A 16,661-nucleotide genomic window follows, 5' to 3' on the forward strand; every position below is an offset into this window, starting at 1 on the left:
GTTCCTCAAAGCTTAGAAAACATTCCCTTGGCGATGACTGAGACTAACATGGTATGCCTTTCACTGCCTGCCAGGCACAAAAAAACAAAGAGCCCCTTGCACTCCAAGTTGGTGGGATGCTTTTCACCAAATCCTGTGCTCATCTATACAACCCAAGTTATTTGTTTCCAGGCAGTCCGCTGAGCCACTTTCATCCTAGCTGACAGCTCCAATCTAGTAAGGTTTATCTGCCCAGAAGCCACCATTCTTCCCTTCGCAAACCCTCCCTCACCCATAGGCGCTTCCTCCTTCTGCCAAAACAAACTTTATTGCACCAAAAAGAAAAAAAAAAACTTCATTTTATGTACAGTCAGATATAAAGACATCTCTTTTGACTCCTGTGCATATATTTCCTCTACTTAAGATTAGGGCATAAAAGTCAGGCCACAATGCCAGACATGCTCTGCCCATGGCAGGGCCAAGGAGAGGATTGTCACTGAAAGTGGGGACGCTTCAATGGATGATAGACAACACTGGACCTATAGACCAAGGGCATTCTTCCAAACCCTGGATTAACTCTGGGAATGGAAGAGGGAAACTGGAAGCAGGGCCCCTTCATGCGAAGAGACCCAACCCTCAGCTATCCAAGACAAACTTCCATACCCCAGGTCCAGTCCCTATCCAGTTTGCTTACTTCCTGCCCTCCCAAGTAGGACCTTTTCCATTGTGCCCACCCTCCCACCCCCAATTTCCCAAGGGGAATCCCATGATCCACAAGGCAGACACCTTCATAGCAGCGGGCAGGGAAGGTTCAAGTTATCCTCTCCCTTATAGGTGGCTGGATACTGACAGGCCCTGGGTCACATGGATCACGGATAGCCCACTGGGAGCCATAAAACAAAGAATCTGGAAAGTACGGGAAAACACATCCAAAAAGGGGTAGAATGGATTCCCTCGATGCCCAGTATTAAAGGGCACCTAAAGCACAGGTTTCGGAGCCAACCAGCTAAAGGATCGCTGCCGCTAAATACAGATAGAGAAGCAACACTGCCAGGCAAACACCCATCAGAGCCAGTGACAAGAGCAGCTGGGAGGAGAGGGAAGAAAGGGGAGGAGCCTCCAGAGTCCCAGCCTGAATCCCCTTCTGCCATTGGCTACCCTTGTTCCCCACAAGTCCCTGGAGGCTGGAGTAAAAACACACAAGGACAGCCAAACAAGTATTCTAGGAGTAGCATCAGTCTTCCCCCTAAAATCCCACCCCCAAGAGAGAGAAAGTCTTTAAGAGACTGTTCTATGTAGTGGCTCTAATCCAATACACACAACAGCTGGCTGTGTTGGGAACTTTTCAAATCAGTGATTGCGGGAACAGTATTTTCAGCTTCTTTTGGAGCCTGTGCAGGCTTTACCAAGACCTTGGTTCCATCCCAGTCACACTGTCCTCCTGTCTTGTTATCTAGAATAGGGTAAGGGAATTGGGGTAGAGGAGAAAGGTGCTCAGGTGCTAGGTAAAGCTTACTGATCAGCAGCCTAGACGCCACCACTGTTCTTTCTCTTTGGTCTGTCTAGAACAGTGACTATAAATTAGGAAAAACAAAAGTACGCTGGCCTGTGGGCAGTGATGGGAGGGAGGAAAACAGGTATTAGGAAGCCCTGCTTCAAGACTGAAGACAGACAGACACACAACCACCCAGACTGCTTAAGTGTCACAGACAGCTCCCCTTCCTCCCAAGCTCCCTTCAGATAGCCCCATAAATCATTTGGGCGCATTCCCTCTTAGAATTACAATTTGTCTTTCACCTATTCCTAAGGAGCTGGCCCTGTGGAGAGGTGTGTTGGTTGTTTTGTTTTGCCAGAGGCCCTCGCCCTACGTGCTCCTGTATAGGTACCTTGGCCCCTGATATGGGATGATCATGGCTCCAGATGTTTGGAGCCCAGGAGGTCAGATGGGGAAGAGCCTCCCAACTCCCACACCCTGGGATTGGAGCTTGCTTGAGTCTTGCCATCTTGCAGGATGATGTCAAGTTTGGAGGGAAACACACAGTGCCTCTCCATCCCTGGGGTGGGGGAGGGGCTTGGCTGGGACTCGAGAGGGGAGGAGGGAAGTGGGGAGCAGGGTCTAAACCCTCAGGCTCCCATGCAGGTCTGTCTCTGTCCCAGACGAGCTGCTATCAGAGTCCAGTTCAGCGTTCTCGTTATGGAGCCTCTCCAGCACCTTCTGACGGATCAGTCCCAGGCGCAGCAAAAGGGACTGGTAGTCAAAGTGGCCCCGCTTCTCTCCAAAAGGGTCCTGTGGGGAAAGGAAACAGGGCAATGGAAGATTCACATCTGGGTGGCTCACACTAGAAACAGCAGCTTGGGCCCATGTGAAAAGGCATATTCACTTCTGAGCTCTGGGAACTGAGAAGGGCATAGCCGAGTCCCTACCCAGAAGACAACAATCGTGGTAGTTAGGAGTATTATGGCACATTTACCACTCCAAAAAGATCTGGCTTAGGACCCACTTAAAATGTACTTGCATTCTTCACAAGTCAACAGGCAGAAGGGGGAAGATAAATGTTTTTGTTTTTTTTTAAATTAACCTCATAAACTCATACAAAGGGAAAAATAACCTTCATCTAACATACTCCAACAGAGTCATCTGCTTTTCTAAGGCCTCAGGAGCTCTGACATCCAGATAAACAGCTTCCCCAGGGACCTATCCTACACTCCTAGAAAGGTCTCTGTTATCACTCCAGGGCTGTATACAACCCTAATTCTTAACCATTCATTCTAGGTCAAAGACCTGCATTCTATAGAGAGGGATAAACTGTCCTCAACATCTCAAAAATAACTAAGGTTGGGTGGAAAATATATTAAAAGAGTATAAAAATGTTGCAAGGAGGAGGTTGTACTGCCCATTATTTTAACTGCTATCAGTAAGTTGTACACCTGTTAAGAAACAGAATTGGCAAAAGCTCTAACAGATACGTTCACAATGACAAAAAAAAGAAGCTGCTGTGGTTGTTTATGTAAAACCAAACACCTCATGGTTCCTGGGTTTGGAGGGTTAGGGTCAGTTTCACGGGACATCCCAGTTAACTGGCCTAATAATGTTTAGTGCTACTGTTCTACTTCCTAGTTTCTTGAATAGTTAGTGCCTGTGGTCATAAAAGCTTGCAAGCAGTCATCCAAGGTAAATTGGTTTCTATTCGCCTGGAACAGAAGAAGGGAGTCAGGAATAACTTCCTTCTATTGCCCTGAGATCACCTTTAAATTTTAAACTAAAAATATCCCCTGTAGTTTTCTTAAGAAACTGAACAATCATTTAGTTTAGCTAGTTAAAAAATATCTGTCTCCTGCAGTATGTTCTTTTAAGAACTCTCTACATGGAATCAAACTGACAACATAATAACTCCAAAGATTAGACAGGATCCTTAGGGGGCAGTGAGTTTATGTTAATGAGGGAACAACAACTCAGAAAAGGTTTGAAGTAGCTACACACGTGCAATTTAGGGGCCTTGACTATCACTAAACTACATGGAGAAATTTCTGCATGTGTAAGTGATATGAATATACTCAGTGTCACTAACTTGTACATGTAGAAATTTGTTAAATTGGTGTCTGTTTTGCTGTGTATATGAGCAGGCTTCAAAGAGTTCATGAAAAATTGAAATGGAAAGATAATGGAAAATTTGCACAAACATTTTGAAGCCGCCTTGTAGTCTCAATAATGAAATAACTGAATTTTTAAATTGACTCTTCCCTGGCAGTGAGTTTGCCTTTCTCCCAATTACACCCTTCCACACTTGTCTACACGCTCCCCTCAAGATGAGCGTGTCAGTCGATGCTAGTCGACTGTGAGCAACCACTGCTCACATTGATTTATTTATGAGAATTAAATTTCCCAAAGGCTGTCTGAAGCTGTCAATTCTCCAAATCTTCCTTCTTCCATCCTTAGCTGTTTCCCATCCATTCGCCTCCTCCCAAAATGCTGGCCTTCCATTGCCTTCCCTCATCACAAGCTACTGTTCCTCCACAGACTGAATACTGGCAGAACTGCTGGATGCCTGCAGTGAGAAGTCCTGAAAGGAACAGACCATCGTCTAGCACACTCTCAGCAAGGCTTCAGGAAAGCAGGTCACTCTGAGCCTGCCTTGATCTTGGAGCTTAAATGTGGCAAATGGGTGGGAAGGCCTTTAAGAAAAATAGAGAAGCTGCCAATCACAAAAACACATGAGGAAACATAACATCTCTTGATGCTGTTGGTATTGGGTGAGTGGGAGATATAGTCCAGAAAGAGCTGGAGAGACTAAAGAGGTTTATTTGTCATACCCTGGTGTGGTGCTGTAGGATCAGCACTGGACTGTGAACCACAGGGTCAGTAGTTCAAACCCACCAGCTGCTCCTCGAAAACCCTATACAAGGTCTCTATGAGTCGGAACCGACTCAACGGCACTTAACATTTCTTAAGTAAGAACGGCAGTAAATGACCCAAAAGACTCAAGAACAGGTCTTTTAGTACAAGAAGATTCTCACTCTCTTTACCAACCAGGTATACTTGGGTTATCTAGGTTTTGGTTAGTAAGAATCTCTTCTTGCAATCAAGCCCTAATTCCACCTGTTTACTAGAAATGAAAACACATTTCCCCAATACACAGGAAAGTATCTTTGGAAAGTAAGTCTTTTCAATGTATGACTTACCGTTTCCCTAAGAACCTCCTAGTATCCTAGAGATAGAAAAGAGATTTCATCAATTCCAACAGATGATTCTTCTAACCCCAATGATTCTGAGGGGCTGAATGTTCTTGGCTTGAGAAGACTATGGGCTGATAATGGAAGGCGTTCCAGGTGATAAAGGAAGACGGTTTAGATACTACTCATCTGAGCACCATATCATCCCCTCTATGACACGGGTTGCTGTTAGCACTGACATTCTATGAGTGATCTGGATGTCATTCTCTGGAAGAATTTCATTCAGCCAGGGGAAATAGAAGCAGTTACTGCATTACCTGCATAGTCTGTCCTTGAAGGTGCAGGCGATCTTTGCAGGCCACCTCATAGAAGTCGTAATACTCCAAGAAGGACTTCTCCATCACCCCCCTGGAAAACAAGCAAAGAACGGAAGTCACCTCTTTACCACCTAACCTAAATGCCAAATTCAGCAATTACACTTCCCAAGCCCAGAACTGCTTTCCCATAATAATCTTTACATGTTTAACAACAAAAAACAAGTGTTTACCCATGATTGATCTTCTTAGAGAAGTTGTAATACTTACTAGCTGAATTCCAACTTTAACTCATGACTTGCTCAATCTGATTTGTTTTCCATAGGACATTCTTAAACCTTACAAAAAATTCTCCTAGGAAATTTAATTTACCGGGCTTTGTTCATCTAGTTTTAACACTAAGAACTAAACTTTCAGAGTTGTATGAAAGTGCTCCACAGCTCACTTGACTGAGAAACAGTGGAGTGTTTTCATGCCGTGTGCTAAGGCCCTCATCACACTGGGGGCTCCTCAAGGGCATGATTTTACCTTTCCCATCAGGCTTGGCACTCTCCAGGACAGAGATGTACTCTCAACTTCTCCTTGGTAACACCCGGCAATACTTGCTCTTTTGAAAGCATGGACTATATCTTTCTCCTATATCTCCCTCTGGTGCCTAACACTCAACTCAAAGGTACCACCAAATGCTATCAAATAAATCGATTCTGACTCAGAACCCTAAAACCCACGTAGAACTGCCCTGCCCTGCCCTGTAGGATTCTATGGCCATAATCTTTATGGAAGCAGATTGCCACATCTTTCTCCTGTAGAATGGCTGGTGGGTTTCAGTTGCTAACTTTCCAGTTAGTAAATGATTTCTTAACCACTGTGCCACCACGAGGGCGCCTCCTCAAAGGAGCAAACCAGCCAAAAGATTTCTCACACAGGGCCCCCTTGGCACATACCGTAGGGGTTCAGGGCAGGGGCATTTTCCTTCCATCATGTCACAGACTGCCACTCGGATGGTCTCGTGCCGGATACATTCATTGTAGTTTTTGCTGTCTCCTGGATGTCTCTCCTATAATATGACAGACACCATAGTAGCCAAGTGAAAAGTTCAGGCAGAAGAGAAAGCCAACAGGAAAGATTTCAAGACCAGTATGGAGTGTGTGCTAGGAGTCAAGCACATGAACTAAAAAGAGACTATTTCATGGAGGTCCATGAAGAGCAAAACCTCTATTTGCGAGGCAATCACCTCCCTCTATCGATACCAACACCCATCCATTTGAACTACAAATAGGAAACTAAACCCCCTGCCATGGAGTCTTTCTGACACACAGCAACCCCTACAGGATTTCCCAAGCTCTCAATCTTTATGAGAGCAGAAAGCGTCATCTTTCTCTCACGGAGTGGCTGGTGGGTTTGAACTACCGACCTTATGGTTAAGTCCAGTGCCTATCTCATACTGCCACCAGGGCTCCTAACCAGAAATCTGGATCCATCACATTTTCCTGAACCTGAAATTAAAGACCTATCAGCAAAGGATTAAGTGGAATTAAAACTTCTGAATGATAGTGGACAAGGGCATAAATGACATCAGCACACAGTGTGGAGAGGGCTTAGACAGGAAAGGATGCTTCCTTTATATCTCATTTACCGTCTGAAAAACCACACCGTCACTGACCTAACTCAATGGACTCGAAAGCAAGGCCTGGTGCTCAGCCAGTGAAAACCCTGGCGGAGCACAACGATCCGGTCCCCAAGCAATCAGGAGGGTAAGCTGTGCATGGGGTCAATAACTAAATCTGACCAATGCATCTGACAAACAGGAAAGAGATGTTTAGCTCCAACCTCCTACAATGGTTTCCAAACACTATCACAGGGGCACTGTGTGATTATTTTACACTTAAGAAATATCCAGTGTTGCAAATTGAGGTAGCCTTGAACTTTAAAGTTAAGTTGCATTATATTCCCTTTGATGACATCTTTGTGACACTGAATCTTCAGCCACTGCTGTGATAAAAAGCACATGAAAATCTGCATGGCCAGGACACAGGGCAGTAGGGTCTACTCTGTGTCTAAGACTTTAGAAGCTGTGCAGTACGCAAGGGAACACACCCCATTAATAAGTAACTGTGGTTATTGAAGTAAAAACTAAGTTACTTGGACCTAAGTATTTAATAAACAGATTAGGTATTTGAATAATTTGTATTAATTTAAAAAATCTCCTTTGTTCAAGCCTAGGAAGAATATACAATTGTGATGGTGGCATGTGCTTTATTCTATTGTACGTAGGGTCGCTGTGTATCTGAACTGATGACACCTAACAACAACATATTTGTGTTATCTCAGTAGCTTACAATAAATGGCACTGTGTTAATTGTCTACTTGGCATTATCGTGTTTTGAGAATACCACTAGAACTTTGATCCTGTGTTCTTGAGTAATTCAGGGCAGCACTTTGGAACACTGGAAGGTCCTGGACCTTGGAATTGTTAAGTGCCGCTGAGTTGATTCCAACCTAAAGCGACCCTGTATAGGGTTTCCGAGGAGCAGGGGGTGAGCTTGAACCACTGACCTTGCAGATCAAACCAATTTTGCAGTCCAGCACATTAACCCACAGCGAGGGCCACACCAGGACTCCCAGTACTCAGTACAAATCCTGGATCCCACCCTCATCTGTGGGCTCTTGTTAATTAACCTCTCTGATCTTCAATTTCCTTACTTGAAAAAAGAGATGGCATTTACTACAGCTAGGCAGTGTGGCATTAAATGAGAAATTAAATACTTGCCAGTCTAGCATATAGCATGCCATTGAGAGTTTTCATTTCCGAGATGTAAGGAAAGAGAGATGTCAAGCACATAAAGATTACTTAGGAGCAGAAAGAAGCTCAAGAGAAAAGGACCTTCCTCCAAAGCCAACAGAGAAAGCCTTCCCCTAGAGCCGGGGCCTTGAATGCAGACTCCTAGCCTCCCAAACTGTTTCAGATTCAGAGAACCAGACAAGGGACTTTCAACCTTTGCTTTATCCCCAAGAGCTAGACAAAGCACAAATACAAATCTCAGGTTTGACGTGATCTCTGCCATCATCTGATTCCAACCTTTTCATTTAACTGAAAACTTGAGAGCCAGGGCATTTTCATGGTCTGAAAACAGGACTTGTTCCTGTCACTATTACTAAAGTCTCACTACAGCTGGCTAATCCTGTCAAGACCTGGACCAGGAGGCCCAGCCCATTCTCTTCTCCCATCTTCTGCTGAAGGGACAGTCACATTAGTAGGGCCTCTCAGGCTCAAGCAGTGTCGAATGGCGGAGTAAACCGATGACATACCACGAAATGGCAGTCGGCAAACTGTCCTCCCAGAAACGTCTACAGTTTTCTCAGCAGAAGAAAATGTCTGCAAGCATTTCCTCCGCCTTCTCTTTGGCAAGCTGACTATAGTATTCTTGCCTCAGGTAATAAGAAGGTCCTTTTGGCTCTGCAGGTGATGGTACCTCAAAGCCCCAGAAAAACAGTGGGTTCAGCTTAATCATTGGGGAGCACCTTCAGGGATACTAGATGGAAGCACACAAAAATAACATTGGTTTCAACAGCTCACCAAGCAGGGTCAGAAACGATCCCAGTGACTCCGCCTCATACACTAAGCTAAGTCCAATGGAGTAAGTCTTAAAACTTTTTATTGGGAATTGAATGAAGGCTTACAGAGCAGATCATCAGTATGACATTCAACAAATCGTATACTTTACTTCATTACAATGACTGTAATCTCTTCCATGTACCATCAGTTAACAGTATTTACCTCTATTCACTTGCAATCCTGTCTCTTCGGCTCCCTTCATATTTCCTTAACTAACCTCCCTCGTCTGTTGCCTGCCCTGTCACCCATGTTAACATGTGTCTACACTGTCTAGCCAGGGAATAATTTTCTCTTCCCTCCCACCCCGTAAACTATCATACAACTTTATCAGAAAACCTTTTCTAAAAAGTTTACAATCTGTTCATACATATTTGTCTTTTTTAACCAATGAATTTCACTCAGCATGTCCTCCAAATTCATTAAAGTTGTGAGGTGTTTCGCAGATTCATTGTTATTCCTTCAATACTGAGTAGTATTCCACTGTGTGTATATATACCTGTTTGTTTAATCATTCTTCTGTTGATGGGTATTTGGTCCATCTTTTGCTATCGTCAATAGTGCTGCAATGAACATGAGTGTGCACGTACCTATTCACATCACGTCTCTTATTTCTTGAGGATATATACCAAGTAAAGGGGTTACTGGGTCATACGGTTATTTCCATTTCCAATTTTTTGCGGAAGCTCCTTACCGTTTTCCACAGTGGTTGCACCATTTTACAGTCCCACCAGTAGTATAGGAAGAGTCTTAGTCTCGTCATACCCTCACCAGTATTTGTTTTTGTGAACTATGCTATTAAAGCTGTAGTAAAAATAGTATCTCATTGTTGTTCTGATTTGTAGCTCTCAAATGATCAATGATCATAAACATTTCTTCTTCATGTTTGCTCGCTGCATCTTCTGTCCATTTTTTTTAATCCTTTTATTGTGAATTCAATGAAGGTTTATAGAACAGATCATCAGTTTTACATTCAACAAATCATACACTTCACTTCACTACAATGATTGTAATTCTTTCCATGTACCATTGTTTAACAGTTATTTACCTCTATTCAATTTTAACTCTTGCATTCCTTTGTCTCTTGTTACCTTCATCTTTCCTGTGCCAATCTCCCGTTCGTATACTGTCACCCATGTGAACGTGTCTACCCTCTAGCCCTTGAATAACCCCCACCCCAGGTAACCATCACAGAAGGTGTCTTTCATCAAGAAGACCTTGTAACTTTTTACAACAGTGGTTTTACACAGTATTTGTCATGCAGTGTAATGTTCTCCATATTCATCCATGTTGTGAGGCATTTTGCAGATTCATCCTTATTCTTCAAAGTTGAGCATGCCATTGTGTGTATGTGTACAAGTTTGTTTGACCATTCTTCTACTGATGGCAGGCATTTAGGCTGCATCCCTGTTTTTGCTGCTATTAATAGTGCTGTAATGAACATTGTTGTTGTTGTTGTTAAGTGCCGTCGAGTCGATTCCGACCCATAGCGACCCTGTACAGGGTTTCCGAGGGTGTAAATCTTTACGGGAGTAGAAAGCCTCATCTTTCTCCCGCGGAGCGGCTGGTAGTTTCGAACCGCTGACCTTAAGGTTCGCAGCCCGATTCGTAACCACTACGCTACCAGAGCTCCTTGAACATAGGTGTGCATATATCTATTCGTGTCATAGCTCTTATTTCTTGAAGATATATACCAAGTAGAGGAACTGCTAGGTCATACAGTAACTCTACTTCCAACTTTTTAAGAAAGTGCCATACCATTTTCCACAGTTCTTCCTTTTGCTGTTAAGTGCCATCAAGTTGGTTCCAAGCCATAACGACTCTGTATAGGGCTTCCAAGGAGCAAGTGGTGAGTTCGAACCACCCACCCTGCAATTCAAACCGTTATCGCAGCCCAGCGCATTAACCCATAGCGCCACACCAGGACTCCGTATTTTCCACAGTGGTTGCATCATTTTACAGTCCCACCAGCAATTAATGCTGGGATAAGATGGTATCGCATTGTTGTTTTGAACTGCACCTCTGTAGGATAAGCACTGGACTGCTAACCACAAGGTTGGTGGTTCAAACCCACCAGCCACTCCTTGGAAACCTTATAGGGAGGGTGGCTATAAGTCGGAACTGACTCAAAGGCACTAACAACAACAGCAGTTAATGATCATGAACATTTCTTCGTTTGTTGGCTTCCTGAATGTCTTCTTTGGTGAAGTATCTGTTCATGTCTCTGCCCGTTTTTTAACTGGATTGTCTTTTGGTTGAGGTGTTGGAAGTGTTCTATAAATTCTTGGTAGTTCCTTGTATGACATGTCATTGCCAAACATTTTTTCCCAGTCTGTAGGTTCTCTTTTAACTCCTTTGGTGAAATCCTTTGATTATGGGAAGTCCCAGTCATCTATTTTGTCTTCTGTCTGTGTGTCTTCAGTTATGTTTGATAATGTATTCATGCCATGTATTAGCGCCCGTAAGTTTGTCCCCATTTTGTCATGGATGATCTCTATAGTTCTGCCATTTTTAAATTGGATTGTCTTCTTGTTGAGGTGCTGAAGTGTTTTATCAATTTTATACAGTAGTCCCTTGTCTGATATGTCACTGCCAAAACTGTTTCCCCAGTCTGTGGGTTCTTTTTACTCTTTGGGTGAAGTCCTTTTGATGCACGGTGTCTCATTTTTAGGAGGTCCTAGCATCTCACTTTGTCTTCTGCTTATGTGATTTTAATTATGTGTGATACTGTATTTAGGCCATGTATCACAGCCCTAATTATCCCTATTTTTCTCACGGATGATCTTTAGGCTTTACATTTAATGTCTTTAATTCATGTGGAGTTCATTTTTATATATGGTGTGAGATATGGGTCTTATTTTAATCTTTTGAAAATGAATTACCAGTTTTGCCAGTAACATTTGTTGAAAAGACTACCGCTATCCCATTTTATATATTTGGCCCTTTGTTGAAGATCAACTGATTGTAGGTGGATTGATTTACTTCTGGGTTCTCAATGCTGTTCAATTGATCTATACATTTTCCGTTATACCAGTACAAGGCTGTTTTGACTACTGTGGCCGTGTATTAAGTTTTGAAATTGGAAAGTGAGCGACCTCCCACTTTGTTCTTTTTTAGTAATGGCTCGCTTATCCAGTATTTCTTTCCTTTCCATAGAAAGTTAGTAATTAGTTCTTCCATCTCTTTAAAGAATGATGTTGGAATCTGGATTGGAATTACATTATATTTACAGACTGCTTTGGGTAAGTGTTGGCATTTTCACAATGTTACGTCTTCCTATTCGTGAGCGTGGTATATTCCTCCATTTCTGCAGGTCTCTTGTGGTCTCTTGTAGTTGTTGTTTCATAGTTTTCTTTGTATAGGACTTTTGTTTCTTGGGTTAGATTTACTCCCAAGTATTTCACCTTTTGGGTGAAAATGGTATTGCTTTCCTGGTTTCCTTTTCAGAGCTCTTTATTAGTATAAAGGAATTTAACTGTTCTTATATATTGAGCTCATACCCTGCCACTTCATCGAAATCTATTAATGAGTTCTAATAATTTTCTTGCTGAGCAAACAGAGTAACTCTTATAAATTCCCAATAAGGTTACCTGACTCAATGGCAGCAACAATGGGTACAGAGGTAACAGTGACAGTGAGGATGGCACTGGACTGGCAGTGTTTCATTCTAATGTGCATAGGGGGTCACTATGACTTGGAACTGACTAGATGGCGTCTAACAGCAGTGACAAGAAACACACACACACACCGGCACCCTATCTCTCCTATAGCAACAACTGCAAATATAGGAGTTATAGACCAGTCTCATGCATCTACCAGCCTTCCCCTCTTCCAACCCCCCAAAAGAAACTCTCTAACAAACTTCTCAATTTTCTTCATACCCAACATTCAACACCACACCCCAGAGTTGGGCCCACCTGGTCTTACCTGTTCGAAGCCAGGCTCATTGTGATAAGGGTTCTCAGTCATCAGGGACTGGATGGAGATGAGCACCGAAGAGATGCTCTGGGCTGGGCTCCAGGCAGGGCCAGTCCACGTACTGTAAAACACACCACAGGAAAAGGAAGAGGGTGAGGCAGAGAGAGACGGGAAAGGCTACTTCAGAAAGATCAGAGAGCAAGTACTCTGGAGACCGGCAGCACCTCCGTAAGTGACTCAGAGTTTCGCTTTCACTATTAATACTCTGGAATCTCCTGGCCTCGGTCTCACTCTCAGACACCAGAAATCATTCAACCACCTAGTCCTCACACCAAGAAGTGAAACAAAGGAGGAGATGGTAAAGCAAAGAAGATCATTTTGAAGGGCTTTTCTTTGGAATGGGGGGGGGGAACAGTAGCTAGGGAAGGTCACCATAACCACAATGAAAGAAAACAGCTCCTAAGGCAGTCTTAACTTTAACCTTTGTGGCCCTCCAAGAGCTTGTTTGTTTATATATGGTGATGGAGTTGAGCAGAGCCGCACACAGGTGACCAAAGCCATCTGGTTATAGGTCATGTGGTAGGATTGATGATCAGGAATACTGTTATAGGTCATGTGGTAGGATTGACCTGGTTATAGGTCATGTGGTAGGATTGATGATCAGGAATCTTCTCTGAAGATTAGAGATGTATGCCAAAGACAGGAAGAAAATAGGCGGGTTTCCAGACTCTGGAGAGTCTAAAAATAATACATGGAACACACCTTGAATGTAAAGAGAAATAACCAAAATGACTCCTTTCTCATAAACCTGATCAAGTATACACGTGGGGCCACCACTTGAACCAGGACAGGGTTGTTCAAGTTAAGTGACCACTTCCCTCTCCCTGGTGTACTTGAGGAAAGCCCAAGTAAGTAATAACTAACAGTAACTTCAGCAGAGCTTACTCAAACTTCTCAGCTCTGCTCGCCCCCAGAACGCTAGATTTGACTGTCTTCTATGTTTCACGTATTTAGGAATTCAAGTCTACAAGGTAAATGCTTATTAAATTTCCTTTGTCAGCAAGTTAGCCTAATATTTTTTTCCTATGTAGGGAAGGAAAGGGAGAGAATGATAAAGCTAATGAGGTCCACTAAGAACACAAGGGAATTTTCCACTTCGTGATTCTTCATGGAAAATTTCAATTTCAGAATAGTTTCGCTTTTTCCACCCAACACACATCTGATAACCTCTTACCCCACTTACTTCTCCCATTCCCACTGTGAGCTGGTGTCTCTTCAAAATATTTTTATATTGTCTTATCAAGGGAGAACTTGCTACAGAAATACTTTCATAAACACACTGCATACAGAAGTAATGACTTCATTTTCTTGCCTCTGTAGATTACATATACCACTATGAATTATATATACCACTATCCTACCAGGGAGTCCTGGTGTGGCGCTGTGGGTTAACACACTGGACTGAAAGGTCAGCGGTTCAAGCTCACCAGCTGCTCCCTGGAAACCCTACACAGGGTCATTATGGGTCAGAACCGACTCAACAGCACTTGACAACAACAATCCTACCAGGTACCTTAATGAAGTAAAAAAGGATGGTGCAGTGGGTTAGGTAGGCACTGGGCTACTAACTGCAAGGTCAGTGATCCAAACCCACCAACCACCCCAAAGGAGAAAGGATGAGGCTGTAAAGATTCATCCTATATACAGGGTAGCTATGAGTCGGAATCAAGTCCACAGCAGTGGGTTTGGTTCCTGTAATGAAATAAAGGTCTTGTTTAAGGTGACCTTCTTTAAGGACTTCTTGACTGCCACATAACCTTGGATCTTATCTGGGAGAGTTCTAAAAAAGTGAGCCATGTCTCTAGTTTATAATTTCTACTGCCTTTTCCTCACAAACCTGGAGGTATGTTGGAGGAGAAGAAGCAGTATCACCAGCTTGGGTGACTTTCTCAACTTCAATTTTCACTGTTTTCAACACCAGGAAAATTCACACACACTAAGAAGACCAGAAGCCCTTCCCATTCTGAATTGTTAAAACAAGAGGGAATGGATGGGAACTCCACCAAGAAAAATCAAAGTAGAGGTGAGAAACAAGTTGTAGTCAAAACTTGCATAAAACACATGTGATTTCAATTACCAACTTTCCTCATTTTTCATTCAATTGTTAAAATATCACAATCACCCTCACCACCACCTCTGAAGTCACTCATTGAAACTCAGAAAGACACATACAAAGCTGAATGGCCCAGATATGCAGCCTTTCTCAACCTGTTCAGGAGAGAATTTGTCCATATGCCCTAAGGGAATGGCTCTCAAACTGGTGTTAGCACCCAGAAACACCTGGAGGGCTTGTAAAAACATTCACTTTACAAGCAAGCTCCACCCTCCAGAAGCAAGTAAGTTTAGGGTGGGGCCCCAGAATCTGCATCTCTAGAAATTCTTTACTTGAGAACCACTTTCCTCAGGCATCCATTAGAAGCAATGAATTAACTTCTCTCTTTGGTATCTAGAATGATGACACTAGCTGTGTACCATCCTGGGGAGAATTGAGAAAATAATCACTCGGATCATTTTCTGTGTTCTGTGGTTCCTGGTTGATAAAGGCTGGTCTAGAGTACTTATTTGCTAACAACCAACTTGGCCACTTAGAAGTCTCCTCTTACCCTAGAATACTCAAGCAGACTTTCCCATTGCGGTAGAAGTTGGGGTTAAACCTCACTGTGTTATTGCCCGTTGTCATCAGTTTGACCCGAGGTGGGTGGATGGGATAGTCGGGCGGACACCGAAACACGAACAGGAAGAAACCCCCTTCATAAGGAGTGTCAAATGGGCCTGTGATCAATGCATGAATCTGCAAAATAAAACCCCATCTCAAAATTGTGAGGTCATGTCCCACCCCAACCCCCTGGCTTCAACCTGCTTCCCAGAGCATCAGCAGGACCCTCAGTCTCACATCCATATTCCATCTCTTAACTATGCAGAATGAACATCCTTTTCCTCACACACACTAAAAAGTATGTTTGGAATTTTAGTAAATTCCATTTCAGTGAGTGCCATCTTACTCAGCATTACATTCTAAAGCGAAGAGTCCAGGGTAAAAATGGGATTCTAGTCAAAATCACCCTTGAGTGTCCCTTTAAAATTTCCCTTCTAGCAGTTTTTATGCAGCTCTCCTTGTTCACGTTTATGTACAACAAATAGGATACCAACGTGCAAAATATAGGACATCTGTAAAATACAATTTCAGCCTTTTTAATTTCAAGAAATTCAGTTTCAAAAAATAGGTGTTTGAATTTGCCTAGAGTCCTAGTGTGGCACTGTAGGGTAAGTACAGAACTGCTAACCCCAAGGTCAGCAGTTCAAACCCACAAGCTGCTCTTGGAAACCCTATACAGGGTCACTACAAATAAGAATCGACTAAGGCACACAACAACAGGTTAGACTTGTGTAGATGCAACTCTGCCCCACATGTATGAGGCAGGAAGGAAAGGTAAGATGAATGCAAAGAAAAAAGGAATTGAAGGCCAGTGTGCCAGGAACAGTGCAGAGCTGAGGGCTGTGTGATGTTTGTCTAGGGTGTCTGCTTCCTCTGCAGAGAATCAAACCTGTGGCTAAGTCTAAGGATGGGGCTCAGGCAGCTGTGTCAAAAATACAAAGAAAAATGCAGAAAACTCAGGGTCTACTCAGAACCATTAGACTATCTCCTGAATTTTCCCTGAAAGTTGAAAAAAAGTCCGTAACACAGAACACTAAATTCTCTTTCTCCAGCCATAATTATTGAACAATATTTCATGGAATGAGAGAAAATCTGAACTGCGGAGTTACATGTCTCCTTATATAAAGGTTCCTTAAGTCTACTTATAAGTTGAACAGCGAGAAGGAAAAGGACCTTGGGGTCCAACACCCAGTCTATGTCACTCACTACCTTGCCCGGGTGACACTGCACATTTCAGCCCTCCAACATTTGGATGGCAAATTCAGCTGGTCTCAATCGGGCATTATTAGTTCTGGGACCCTAGGGACTGTCATTAACACTGATACCTGAGGACAAAATGTCCCAAGAAAAATATCTTCAACCATATTTAAAAAAAGGAGCTCTGGTAGCATAGTGGTTACAAGTCGGGCTGTGAACCGCAAGGTCAGCAGTTTGAAACGACCAGCTGTTC

The 16,661-nt window shown here is 43.1% G+C and overlaps 1 protein-coding gene across 1 annotated transcript in view; it reads right to left on the reverse strand.

Annotated features, from left to right (window-relative positions):
• Window positions 1-284: 284 nt before the first annotated feature.
• The window catches only part of UBE2Z (ubiquitin-conjugating enzyme E2Z), a 19,857-nt gene continuing 3,480 nt past the window's right edge, over window positions 285-16,661 (reverse strand). The window contains exons 3-7 of the mRNA XM_006832496.1: window positions 15,159-15,346; window positions 12,505-12,616; window positions 5,909-6,021; window positions 4,968-5,058; window positions 285-2,266 (exon numbers count right to left, since the gene is read on the reverse strand). Of these exons, the coding sequence (XP_006832559.1) occupies window positions 2,096-2,266; window positions 4,968-5,058; window positions 5,909-6,021; window positions 12,505-12,616; window positions 15,159-15,346 (675 nt within the window). The 3' untranslated portion in view covers window positions 285-2,095. The remainder of the gene's footprint in view (window positions 2,267-4,967; window positions 5,059-5,908; window positions 6,022-12,504; window positions 12,617-15,158; window positions 15,347-16,661) is intronic.

The sequence above is a fragment of the Chrysochloris asiatica genome, unplaced genomic scaffold (genome assembly GCF_000296735.1).
Source record: "Chrysochloris asiatica unplaced genomic scaffold, ChrAsi1.0 scaffold00007, whole genome shotgun sequence".
In the NCBI taxonomy this organism is placed as follows: Eukaryota; Metazoa; Chordata; class Mammalia; order Afrosoricida; family Chrysochloridae; genus Chrysochloris; species Chrysochloris asiatica.